The sequence below is a fragment of the Pinus tabuliformis genome, chromosome Q, assembly GCF_031772625.1.
Source record: "Pinus tabuliformis cultivar Carrire ecotype Pingquan chromosome Q, CPIR1, whole genome shotgun sequence".
NCBI lineage: Eukaryota > Viridiplantae > Streptophyta > Pinopsida > Pinales > Pinaceae > Pinus > Pinus tabuliformis.
Window position 1 is genome coordinate 560,732,710 of NC_142296.1, and position 12,774 is coordinate 560,745,483.

Genomic DNA, 12,774 nt, shown 5'->3' on the forward strand with positions numbered 1-12,774 from the left:
AGGGTCTTAGGTCTTGGAATTTGCCATCTAAATATTCTATAAGAAGAGAAGAATTCTTGTGGGTTTTGCTCTCAAGAGGGGAGGTTTCGGCCCTGACTTGCAACCTACATTTTGTGTCCTCTTGTCTATTTGATCTTCATAGTTTGGTAGTTGTTTGATGATAATAACATAATAATAATCAAGTAAAAGAAGAAGTTAATCAAGTTAAGTAAAAATACATCTCAAGTAGTTATCAAAGTAAGAGAAATCACCTAATTTAGCTGCCCCTAGATTTCTCAACAAGGGTGAGTGCCTATAGATGCAATTTGAATGTCTTCATGATGAGATAGAGAGGATGTAGAAGGGAATTTGAGCAGTGATGAGGGCGCAGATTAGAGAATGAGGGACAAGGCTTCTTCTTCGTCATTCTTCCCTTTCACTGTCCTTAACTAGTTGCTGGATATACATTCACCCTTGCACCATGCCATTCCTCCCTTTCACCATCCTTAACTAGTTTTTTTTTGCTTTCCGGATTTTTTTGGACCATCATCTTTTTTGCTTTTCTGATTTTTGGACCATTGTTGTGTTTGTTTTAAGTATTTTTATTTTTATTTTTTCATATATATATATATATATATTATATTTAATTAAATATATATTTATTTTAAATATAGATATAACAAATATAAATTTTATTTATTAATTAGATATTTTTTATTTTTTCTTTAATGATTTTTTTTTATATATTTTAAAATTAGTTTTAATTTCAATTTATTATTTATTTTGGAAAATAAATAAAATAAATTGTTGAATTAAGGCTTCTGTGATCCATGTCAAGTTTTTTGAGGAGATTCTTCGGCGGAAATCACATAATAATACATTTGTCTGGTTACATGATCTGGTTCCTCAACTTGTCGTGACGATGAACCACACTTGTTGGTTCGAAATGCGTCGACAAATGTATTATTATGTGATTTCCGCCGAAGAATCTCCTCAAAATAAAATATATGTTTGAAATATTATGTTTTATGTTTTACTACTATAATAATCATTATCATTATTTAATTCATGTTATTACTATATTAACTTGTCTGTTTTATTGTTACTGTATGCTGTTATATCGTATTCATTTATGTCTCCTTTCGGGGATGCTTCTTGCACCCCCCCTTATTTGGCTATTGATAGTTTCCCTACTCTCTAGTTCCTTTGGCTTATTTTGGTCTTTTGCGAGGATTAATATAAATTTCAATTTCAACTTCAACTCCTATTTTGGTCTCATCCTCCAGTTTCTTGTTTGTTTAATTAGTTACTTGTTTATCCCTATTCTTAGCTTCTCCGTTGTTTTCATTCCTATTTGGATTTCCAGTGTTCCTTCACAAGGGAGTCTTCAATCAGATGATTAGGTGAAAAGTGTGCAAAGCAAGCATTGGGAAGATACTAAACTGAAAGAAACAATTTATGACTTGTTTAACTTAAATGATTCGTGTATGGTAGCATTTTATTGCCAATTAAGTTGGTATAACCAAACAATAGCTTCTTTCATGCTTCAGTATGGCAAAGATACTGATTCAAGAATCGAGAGAATTTGACCAACTGAAATGCTTGTCCTTCTCAGTTCTGAAGCAGATACCAATAAATTAATTTTTTATGTGGCTTATGAAAGTATTCGTAGTTTGAACGTTGAAATTCATCCCTTCTATGTTTTATTGTGTCATATTAAGCTATGTTTCCTCAGATACACTAGCTAAGAATATAACATGAGATTAAAAACAATGCCGATGTCTTTCTTTATAGAGCTTATGAAATTATTTGCAGATACCTTTGTGAGGATAAACCCCATGGTTCAGCAGGTGCATTGTTCAAATTTCATGACCTTTTGATGGAAGACAATCCAGTAAGATTCTTACTATCATGATTGAGGGAGTGTTTTCTTTCTATTGAGGGCTAGATTGTTGATTTCTGGCCAACCCATCTTGGTGCATCAGTAACACATTTGTTTTAAATGGTACCTCTAGCAACAAATCCAGTTTACTGTAATTTACTTTTCTTGGCTGATTTGCTTAACACTGCTTTTGATAATGCTGGAGTACTTAGAACTGTTTCCTCTTGTTGTTTCCAGAAGGAGATTTTCGTCATGCATTGTGATATCTGTTGCAGTTTTCCATTGGTAGATATGCAAAGTAAGCTCTAGCTCCTCAGTTGTACTTTTGTGTGCTTTGTGTTTGAGCACATTGTGTTTGCTTGGATATCAACAGAAACTTCCTTATCTTGGAGTTTCTAATGTGTGTTGCTTTAAATCATAGATACAATGCACTAGAAACTGCAGATTAATGCTGTTTTATGCTGACAAGTAGTATTCTGGTATCTGTTATATGCATGTTCTATCACTATCAATAATACATTTTTCTCCTCTTTGCAGTGGCACATAGGAATTATGGAGGGATTGGGACGATGCTAGTTAAGAAGGTAAGGGAGTCGTGTTAGTTTCTCTATCAGAGGATATCCATCACTACAGTTTTAACAGCTGCTCTTCTTTGGAAAATAGAAACTTCTCTGCCTAGGGTTTTGCTTATTTGGTTGTGGCAATTATCAAAGGCTGCCTATCAACCTCCCATGTTATGTTTTGACTGCTAGGACATGTGCAAATTAGCTGTTAATTTATCTCTATATTAGATTCACTAATCCACTGTAATTTTCACTACAGTGAGAACCTGTAATGGACATCTATGTACTCCTATATATATTGACCATACCAACTTAGTCTGTGTGTATAATATATATGCATTGTTATGGGGTCATTGTAAATTAATATATCAATCTATCTTATTCTAAAATTTATTTGTTCTATATGTATTTCTGCGTATTGTCCTTATGTTGGATATTTGTTAGTAAATGAACATTACTCATTTCATTGATATCAGAGCTACATTTCTCATCTGGCCATTCGTCACACATTTTATCGGATCTTGTTTGACCTGCCTTTTGGCCAACTCCTATCTTTTCAGAGTTTCTTTGAATTCTGTCGACTAAAATTAGGTGTTTGGCCATTTTCATAATTCTGATAAGAAAAACTTGTTCCGCAGCAAGAAATCATAGTCTTAAAAATGACAAAGTACAGCTGTTGCAAATCAAGATAAACGGCAACTGAAAATCAAGTTTCGGCACCACTGAGAGCGCAATATCTAGTACCAAGCATGTGTGTACAGAGTGTTTTTATTTTATTTATTTATGTTTTTTCGGTTGAAGGAAACGCTACAAGCATCAACACATTGTATTAGCCGTCCACATTAGTGTTCTATTAAATGATAAAAAAGTATTCCGCTAGCTTCAGTGTTAAACCTCTGGATTCTGTATCGGACATTGAAACCAAGTGGTCACGATATTGAATATGCAATCATGGTTGCCACGTTAAGGTTGAATCGAACTATAGTTATCTACCGCAATTTCAGAGTCACTCGATATGTAAGACCACAACGATTAAGCATTCGTTTATTATGAGGCAGAGGAACCATTTCGGGATGATCCTTTCAATTTCGTTATACTATCTCCGCGAGCTGCAACTCCGCCATACATTAGACAGGCAACCGCCAGCACAGCAACCATTAATTTGCCTGGATTGACCCGTCAACCATTGGGTGTGACTATTTAGATTGGTGATGTTGTGCGGCCATTCAGCGAGGATTTTTCAAGGTATTTCATAAATCGCATGGCATGGGAGAATCACGCCCTTAAAAGGTATATCAACTGATGTCCAAAAAAATAAAATATAAAAATTAATTAATGGGCATCATGATTTCACAAGTTATATTTTAATTAATGGCCATCATAATTTCGTAACTAACTGAGTAATATGGTGGCTCTTCATCTTTTTCGGTTTGGCATAAGAATTTTGAGTTGTCTTTAGTGCGACTTTTTGGAAGCTTTTTTGTTGGGTTTTTCCGGTCTAATTTCTCTAAAATCTGGCAGGAATTTATTGAAATCACAAATTTGATGGGTAACCCCTGCACAATCCAAGTGCCCTAGGGTTTTTTCAGGATGCTGAATCCATATATACAATTAAAAAACCAGTTTAAATAACACAAATCAAGATTTCACCTCAAATTTTTCCACCAGTGGAAAGTCCAAAAAGTCGCACTAAAGACAACTCCTAAGAATTTATCCATACAACTATCAGGCGTGACTATTTAGATCGGTGATGCTTTGAGACAGTGAACCAATGATTTTTCAAGGTATATGAGAAATCACATGCCATGGGAGAAACATGCCCTGAAAATTACATCAACTTACGGTCGTCCCAAAAAAAATAATGGGCATCATAATCTGATAAGTTATTTTCAGCGAGGGGATTGTTGGAAGGTTGGGCCAGCTCATCATCGATTTGAATAAAAAAAGGATTGAATTGCAAAATAAGAAAAGCAGGGAACTAATGGTCCCATAGATTATTTTAGCCTTGTGGATGTTAAAATATCATTTCATTTTTAGTCAATAAGCATCATAATCTGATAAGTTATATTTTAGTCAATGGACATCATAATTTCATAAGTTACCAAAATTTATTGTCACTCTTCATTAATTCGTGAGTTACAAGGAAATATGGTTACAGAGGAAGGTGAATCTTTATTCGTTCGATATATTGCTACAAAGGAAAGTGAATCTCTATTCGATATATAATAGAAGGGTATTTAAAATTGCTAGAAGTAATTACGCCATAAGGCATTCCCTCTGAAATCAATTCCCCTAATTGCCTTTCTGTCCTAATCCTAACTGTCAGATTCAGATTCATTGTTAGACGATTAAACAATGTTCTGCTGCCCAATTTAATTAAAAAACCTTAAAAACCCTTTAAAGTAACATTAGTTAATTAAAATTAATTTTGGTTACCATACTACCCGGTTACCCTACCCAACCTGTCCGTCATGCGCTCTTGGATAGCCGCATTTGCTACAGAGAGGAGGCATTCTTTATTTGTTGCAGGAGGATGAGGAGGGTCGTGGTGCGCACGCGGATAGCCAGAGAGCATGGGGCAAATACGTTCTTTGTTGCAGGGGGATGAGGAGGGTTGTCGTGCGTGCACGGATAGCCGGAGGGCAGGGGCAGAGACATTCTTTGTTGTAGGAGGATTAGTCAGGCGGCCGAATCTGGTGGCCTCTCTATGTCTCCATCAGAACTGTCTTTGCTTGCTTCAACACTCGTGTTGTGTTTTTGGATTGTTCAAATATTGGTTTGGAGCATGAACTATCTTCATACTTTGCATTTGTCTCCTCTGAAATTGAAGTAGATGTATATAATTAAACTTTATTTCATTTTTTACTGAGAAATTCCTGCCTAATAGATTTGTATCTTACACCGCAGGCATTACACAGTGTCTTAGGACCCTTGGGCCCAACTCTCCACTGTGGCATTTTCTGTACTCCATAGTGCAAGCATTTCCTAACCTGAATTGAATCCTGCTCCTTCTTAGCCCAATGGTTTGTCTTGATGATTTTCTTCAGGGGTTCAGGTTCCACTAGTTTGGTAACGAAGTGTCCTGAACCACTGCTGAAAGAGTTTGGGCCATTCTCCAATAACCCATCTGAGGAGGCAGGGGAAATAATCCTAGAAGCTCATTTGCAAACTGGGGCTCTAGACCTCTTGCTTCTTGTTTTTCCTGGTACAGTGATTTCTAGACTAAAAGTTGAAATTTTCCCAGAGCTGCTTTCTAGAATTGATGTAGGACTCAGGTTTCTGAACTTATCAAAATTTTGACGCAGTACCAATGTAAGGCTTGGGCTTTTGAACTTATCAAAATTCTGCCCTTCTTCATATTTTCCCTTCACTTCAACTCCAAAATAAGTATCACAAGGATATTCTCAATGAAGCAAAATCCACAAAACTGCCAAGGAGCATTTTCAACCCTGTGCTTTTCAAATCAAGCTTTCGCAGAGAGCTTAGAGGCAGCAGCAAGCTTTGTAAAGATGTAAGGTACTTACTCTGTATTGCTTATTTTCCCTGTGCTCACTAACCACCCAAAATATCAATTTTTAAATATGTGACCCTATTACTCAGTATTTGAGATAGCCATTTCTGAAGCAACTTTTCGCTTTCCTGATGTCCACCTCTTTAATGGTTTTCCTCGTGCCTGCTTCAAATGAATTTATTCTTCAAAACTGCATTAATATTTTTGTTTGGGAAGTTGAGAAGACTTAGGACTGAAACTTGAGCTGTGAATCCAAACCAGTTATCTGCCTTCTTTCTGTAATCATGGGGTGTGTTAGAAATTTTCTCTAATGCCTAAAACAGTACCATGCATTTACTCTGTATTTGAGATAGCCGTTTTTGAAGCAACTTTTCGCTTTTCCTGATGTCCACCTCTCTAATGGTTTTCCTCGTGCCTGCTTCAAATGACTTTATTCTTCAAAACTGCATTGATATTTTGGTTTGGGAACTTGAGAAGACTCAAGACTGAAACTTGAGCTGTGAATTCAACCTAGTTATCTGCAGTCCTTTTGTAATCATGGGCTGTGTTAGAAATTTTTTCTAATGCCTGAAACAGTCCCATGCATTTACTCTTCAATTCAAAACACGCACTTTGGCATGTCGCCTGATCATATAATTCTGCAAGCATAGAAATTCCTTCTGGTTGGACCTACTGTGGTCCTTTGCTTGCTTCAACACTCATGTTGTGTTTTTGGAATGTTCAAATATTGGTTTGGAGCATGAACTATCTTCATACTGTGCATTTGCCTCCTCTGAAATTGAAGGAGATGTATATAATTAAACCTTATTTCATTTTTTACTGAGAAATTCCTACCTACCAGATTTGTATCTTACACCGCAGACATTACACAGTATCTTAGGACCCTTGGGCCCAGCCCTCCACTGCGAGGTTTTTTGTACTCCACAGTGCAAGCATTTCTTGACCTGAATTGAATCCCGCCCCTTCTTCTTACCCCAATAGTTTGACTTCCTGACCTGAATTGAATCTTGCCCCTTCTTCTTACCCCAATGGTTTGTCTTGATGATTTTCTTTAGGGGTTCAGGGTCGACCGGCTTGGTAACGAAGTGTCCTGAATCACTGCTGAAAGAGTTCTCCAATGACCCATCTAAGGAGGTAGTGGAAATAATCCTAGAAGCCCATTTGCAAACTGGGGCTCTAGACCTCTTGCTTCTTGATTTTCCCGGTACAGTGATTTCTAGACTAAAAGTTGAAATTTTCCTTGAGCTGCTTTCTAGAACCAATGTACGAATCAGGTTTCTAAACTTATCAGAATTCTGCCCCAGTACCGATGTAGGACTCGGGCTTCTGAACTTATCAGAATTCTACCCTTCTTCAGATTTTCCCTTCACTTCAACTCCAAAATCAGGATCATAAGGATAGGTTGGTCCAGTTTCTAGGAATGGGTCAAAGCTTGAAAGCCATTCTAGTTCTGACAAATCATTGCACTGGCAAACAAAAAAACACAAACCCTTTTTAGAAACTAGATTTTCAATCAACTAAATTACCCTAATTCCTAAGAAAAGCTATCCTGAATTCCATTTGACCAAGGAAACAATTTTTGTACTAAAAAAATTCATATAAATGAATTTATTTTCTTCGTCTTCGTAGTTAATGAGTTTGTATTAGGATCTGTTTCTGATACACAAAACATTTCCGAAATGCAGAGTTGTGAAACAGTCCCATGCATTTACTTTTCAATTCAAAACACGCACTTTAGGCTCTTAACATTGACCACAGGTAGAGATACAACCAACCACTCGACTACTGTGGCGCTTCTCGTGAAGCAATTTTTGTACTAAAAGCATTCATATAAATGAAATTATTTTCTTCGTCTGCGTAGTTAATGAGTCTGTATTAAGATCTGTTTCTGATAAACAAAACATTTCCAAAATGCAGAGTTGTGAAACAATCCCATGCATTTACTCTTCAATTCAAAACATGCACTTTAGGCTCTTAACATTAAACATAGGGAGAGATACAATCAACCACTAGACGGCTGTGGCACTTCTCGTGAAGCAATTTTTGTACTAAAAGCATTCCTATAAATGAATTTATTTTCTTTGTTTGCGTAGTTAATGAGTCTATATTAGGATCTGTTTCTAATACACAAAACATTTCTGAAATGCAGAGTTGTATGCATTTCAAAGGTTTATTCTGATGGAAAGATTATAATTAAGATGAGAGCAGAAAGGGCTTAATGATGTTATTTCTCTTCAGCTTTGTGTTTTGCATAAATGTTAGATGAAGAAATTGATAAAATTGCACAGATCTAGGTGCACTGAAGCTACCTTAAAAGAGTTAAGTACTGTTAATATACTATTCCATTGTAATAAACGCCGAATGCAGGCAAGGAAAGGTACCTAAGCGATTACAACATGAGATAAATATATGCTTTTAGTTTTACAGTTCCCACGTTGGGATCTGGATCTTGCAAAATCATTACAAGTTACTAAGGAGAAATTCGTTGGTAGATGATTTGGTTGAATTGAAATAAGCCAAGGTACCTAAGCGATTACAGCATGAGGTAAATACATGCTTTTAGTTTTACAGTTCCCACGTTGGGATTTGCATCTTGCAAAATCGTTACAAGTTACGAAGGAGAAATCCGTTGGTAGATGATTTGGTTGAATTGAAATATTATTTCACGGTTCTATTTATTTAATATTTTTATTTTGTTGTTTGAAACCATTGAAATTCATTATTGCACATGAGGTTGCCACTTGGTCTGTTCCCTGGTTGTGGGTTTTTTTATCAGAAATTCACTCTTGCACATAATGTTGAAACAATGCTGCCAGTGAATATCTTTTCATCAAATTTTTTGGTTATTGCAGACATAAGATTTTGTTGTCTTAGTAGTTGAAGAGGAATTTAGATTAAATCCAGTAGCAGTAATGCCATTTGTGATCTGGCAGCCTTTAGTTCTCAACACTCCAACAATAGCATTTCGTGAGCAATCAATTCCATAGTCCATCAATGGTCTATTCTCAAGCAGAGCATCATGCTCACATACAAACTCTGGAATCTCAATTTGTCCCTTCTTGATATCATTCCACAAAAATTTCAAACGATTAACTTTTTCCTAAAATCTATGATTTTAGGAAGAACATACCTATACATCCCCTCATTTTCTCAGCATATCCTCATACCCATTGTCTACATGAAGGATTGAGAATGGTTGAAACACTGCATAGAAGTGTGGATAAATATGGTTTATCTCTAACAGCCAATAACGTACACACCAAGGATTCTATAGTTCTCAACACTCCAACAACTCCCCTGCTCCCCTGTTTTGAATAAGTCAACCTTGAAGACTTCAAAAGACTTGCTGGCTTTTTTGAAAGTTTCTATAATCTGCCTTTCAATAGGTAGTGGAATTCAGCCAAGTCCTCACCATAATCTTTTTGTCTCAGAAACAATGCTGCCAATGAATGTTGCCAGTGTAATCTTGTTTTTAGAAGTTCTTTGCAATACTTTATAATATTTTTATCTCTCTTTCTTTTAACATAGTTGTCATATGAATTGCAGCAATGTTATTATAGGTCACTTTAATATAGTTGTCATACCCATCGTCTACATGAAGGATTGAGAATGGTTGAAACACTGCATAGAAATGTGGATAAAGATGGTTTATCTCTAACAGCCAATAACGTACACACCAAGGATTCTATAATTCTCAACACTTCAACACTCCCCTGCTCCCCTCTTTTGAATAAGTCAACCTTGAAGAGGAATTTAGATTAAATCTGGTAGCAGTAATGCCATTTGTGATTTGGCAGCCTTTGAAAGATGTAAGTTTTGACATTGATTCTGGTAACACGCACCGTTGCTTTCAACAATGTCCATTCACATGTCACTATTCTTCCACACACTACTATTATTTACAAAATATCATAATGCACGTAACTAATAATTTCAACATTATCATCCACCCTTTCTTTCAACAATGTCCATTCACATTTTTTTTTTCCACTGGAAAAATCCGTAATTTTTCATTAATTCATAGAAAAATTACATATTGTAGATGTTGTTGCATATGCTGTAACTGAGTCACCACGGACTGGCACAAAAAATAAACTAAGAGCTGTCCAGATACACCACGCAGGGTGATCTGCCATAATATCAGTTGTGTAAAACTTTTATATGCCTGTACATAAGCCACGCAGGGCACTTTCAGAATAGAAAAACTATTATATATGTCTATGTACATTAACAAAATTTTTCGTGTTTTTTACAGTATTTAACAAAAAACAGATAGTGATCAGGGGCTTATGTCCCTCTGGTACTGCTGGTCTATATATGGCCGATGAAAATAGCAGTATTCATTTGTCCCCCTCTGCTCTTGTATCAACCACTCTCCTCTGGGTAATGCCGAGGCCTCCTTGGATAGTTGGTCAGCACTGCAGTTATGCTCCTTGTAGATATGATTGCAAGAGATATTGTTAAATTCAGCCTTGAAGATATTAACTTCATTCAATATATTACTGAGTGTGTGTATGTGACATGCAGTAATGCCATTGAACCAGTTTATGATGATCTTTGAGTCCCCAAAAATATTTAAATTGATGCAATGGTGCCCCAAGGAGAAATGAAGTAAGTGTCAGAGGGTAATGAGCTCCGCAAAATTATTTGTTCCAACTCCTAAACCCATCTTGACTTTGAAAAAGTGTTGGTCACTGATATAAAGAATGAAACCTCCACCACAGCCCCGTTGATTAGCAGCGCCATCAAAGAAAGCCCAAGGGGTGCTTTTGTCAATGATAGGAGGGGCATGTGGTCTGCGCTCTCTGGGTGGCAGAGGGTCGGGCAATTCATTATAAGCTGAGATTATACCAGCCGCAATGTGAGGCCAACACGCTGGTCTGTTATCAAATATGAAACGATTACGGGCCAGCCAGATATACCAACTGACAATCAAGGGAAGGCACTGTAGTTTGGATCCCTTATGTCTATTAGACCAGTCATCCCAAGCACTGCCAAGATCGTTGCCAGCCCATTGCCCAGTAAATCGAATAGAGGAGGATAAGACTTGCCAAAGAGAGTGTAGGGAGATACAATGCAGAAAGAGGTGATCGGTCGATTCGGATGAACATTTGCATAGAATACACCAGGTTGGCCCATAAAAAGATCTATGAAGAAGGTGTTCCCCCGTGGGTACTTTATCTTTGAGAATACACCAGAAGAATAATCTGATGCGCGGCGGTGCTGTGAGTTTCCAAATGATTCTCCACCAACTTGGAATCTGTTCTGGCCTTTTGTGTTGAATCAAGGAAATATATCCTGACTTTGGAGAGTATATGCCATTCTCCGCCTGACACCATATTAGTTCGTCTGGGCCCTCTTTTATCCTGATGTGAGATTCAATTAGCGCAGATATATAATCCTGCCATTCCTGGTGCCATCGAGGGGGTAGATCAAGTAGACGAGCAGATTTCCATGCTTGTGAAAAAATACCTGTGTTTTGTAGATCTGCAATGTGTGAAATAACCCTGATCTCATGAGAGTGGAGATACTGTATGAGGTCTCTAGAAAGCAGATGTCTTCCTCCACCTCCAATCCAAGGATCCAGGCCAATCCGAGCCAGGGAACCATCGTTAATTCTCCACACCAGATTGTCTCTAATATGAGGAAGGGAATGAAGCAGTGCCTTCCACATGGATGAGATGCCTGTCGTCGGCCAACTAGGCAGTCGAACCCAATCCATAATATTCTGTGGCCAGATGTATTTATGATATGAGATATGGGTCCATAGATTCTGACCAGTCAGCAGGGTCCAGCCCATTTTTGCAGCAAGGGCTTGCGCAAATAGAGGGAGATCTTTTAAACCCCATCCTCCCCACTTCTTTGGCAATGCAATCTTTTTCCAACTAATCCAGGCAAAGATTTTTTTGTCTTGATTCCTGTTCCAAAGATATCGGTTGCACAGTTGTTGCAGACGAGTTAGGATATTCCTGGGGATCCATGCAAGTGCCATCCAGAAAACTGGGGTAGCCACCAGGATCGATTTGATAAGGACAAGCCTGCCCCCCCTGGATTAATATCTATGACTCCAAATGGACAGTCTCTTCTCCAGTTTTGTAATAAGCCAGACCCAATCTGCAATCTTCTAACAGGTAGGTTTTAACCAAAATCCCAAATATTTGAGACCTCTGTCCAAAGCGTGGATACAGTAAGGAAAGAGTTGATGTGCAAATTGGGATTCATGGACGGAAGTTCGAGCAAAGGTGATGGTAGATTTCGATTGATTAGCAAGCATCCCAGTGGCGGACGAGAAAAGGAGTAGAATCTTGGAGAAAGTACGGGAATCCCGAATGCTACCATCCAGCATCATCCACAAATAGGAGATGAGTAAGAAAACAATCGTCAGAAATCTTGAGGCCACAAAGGTCTCCTTCCCTCTTAGCCGATGCAATTAGGCGACTGAGACCTTCCATGACAATTAGAAAGAGGAGAGGAGATAGAGGGCAACCTTGTCTTAGCCCCCTTTCAGAATGGAAGAAATGAGAAGCCGAACCATTTATAAGGACACTGAAAGTGGTTGTGGTAATGCAGGCCATGAGCCATGTAACGTAATTATGAGGAAATCCCAAATGGGTGAGAAGCATCTTAATGTAAAGCCAGCTGACCCAATCAAAAGCTTTGGACAGGTCAATTTTGAGAATGATGCCCTTTAGATGTCTGGTCCAAATTGAATGGATGGCTTCCTGAGCCGATCCAATGGCTTCATGAATCTGTCTGGAATCAAGGAAGGCAAATTGTTGTGGTGCAATATGCCGAGAGAGAATAGGCCTGAGTCTATTAGAAATGATCTGAGATATAAT

The 12,774-nt window shown here is 37.6% G+C and overlaps 1 protein-coding gene and 1 pseudogene across 2 annotated transcripts in view; one reads left to right on the forward strand and one right to left on the reverse strand.

Moving 5' to 3' along the window:
* LOC149220671 (uncharacterized) overlaps positions 1 to 12,774 on the forward strand; it is a 341,673-nt gene that overhangs the window by 101,366 nt on the left and 227,533 nt on the right. For both annotated transcript variants that reach the window (XM_089384854.1, XM_089384853.1), the window contains exons 5-7: positions 1,795 to 1,873; positions 2,099 to 2,159; positions 2,399 to 2,445. In XM_089384854.1, the coding sequence (XP_089240980.1) occupies positions 1,795 to 1,873; positions 2,099 to 2,159; positions 2,399 to 2,445 (187 nt within the window). The remainder of the gene's footprint in view (positions 1 to 1,794; positions 1,874 to 2,098; positions 2,160 to 2,398; positions 2,446 to 12,774) is intronic.
* The window catches only part of LOC149220672 (GATA transcription factor 9-like), a 45,034-nt pseudogene continuing 38,674 nt past the window's right edge, over positions 6,415 to 12,774 (reverse strand).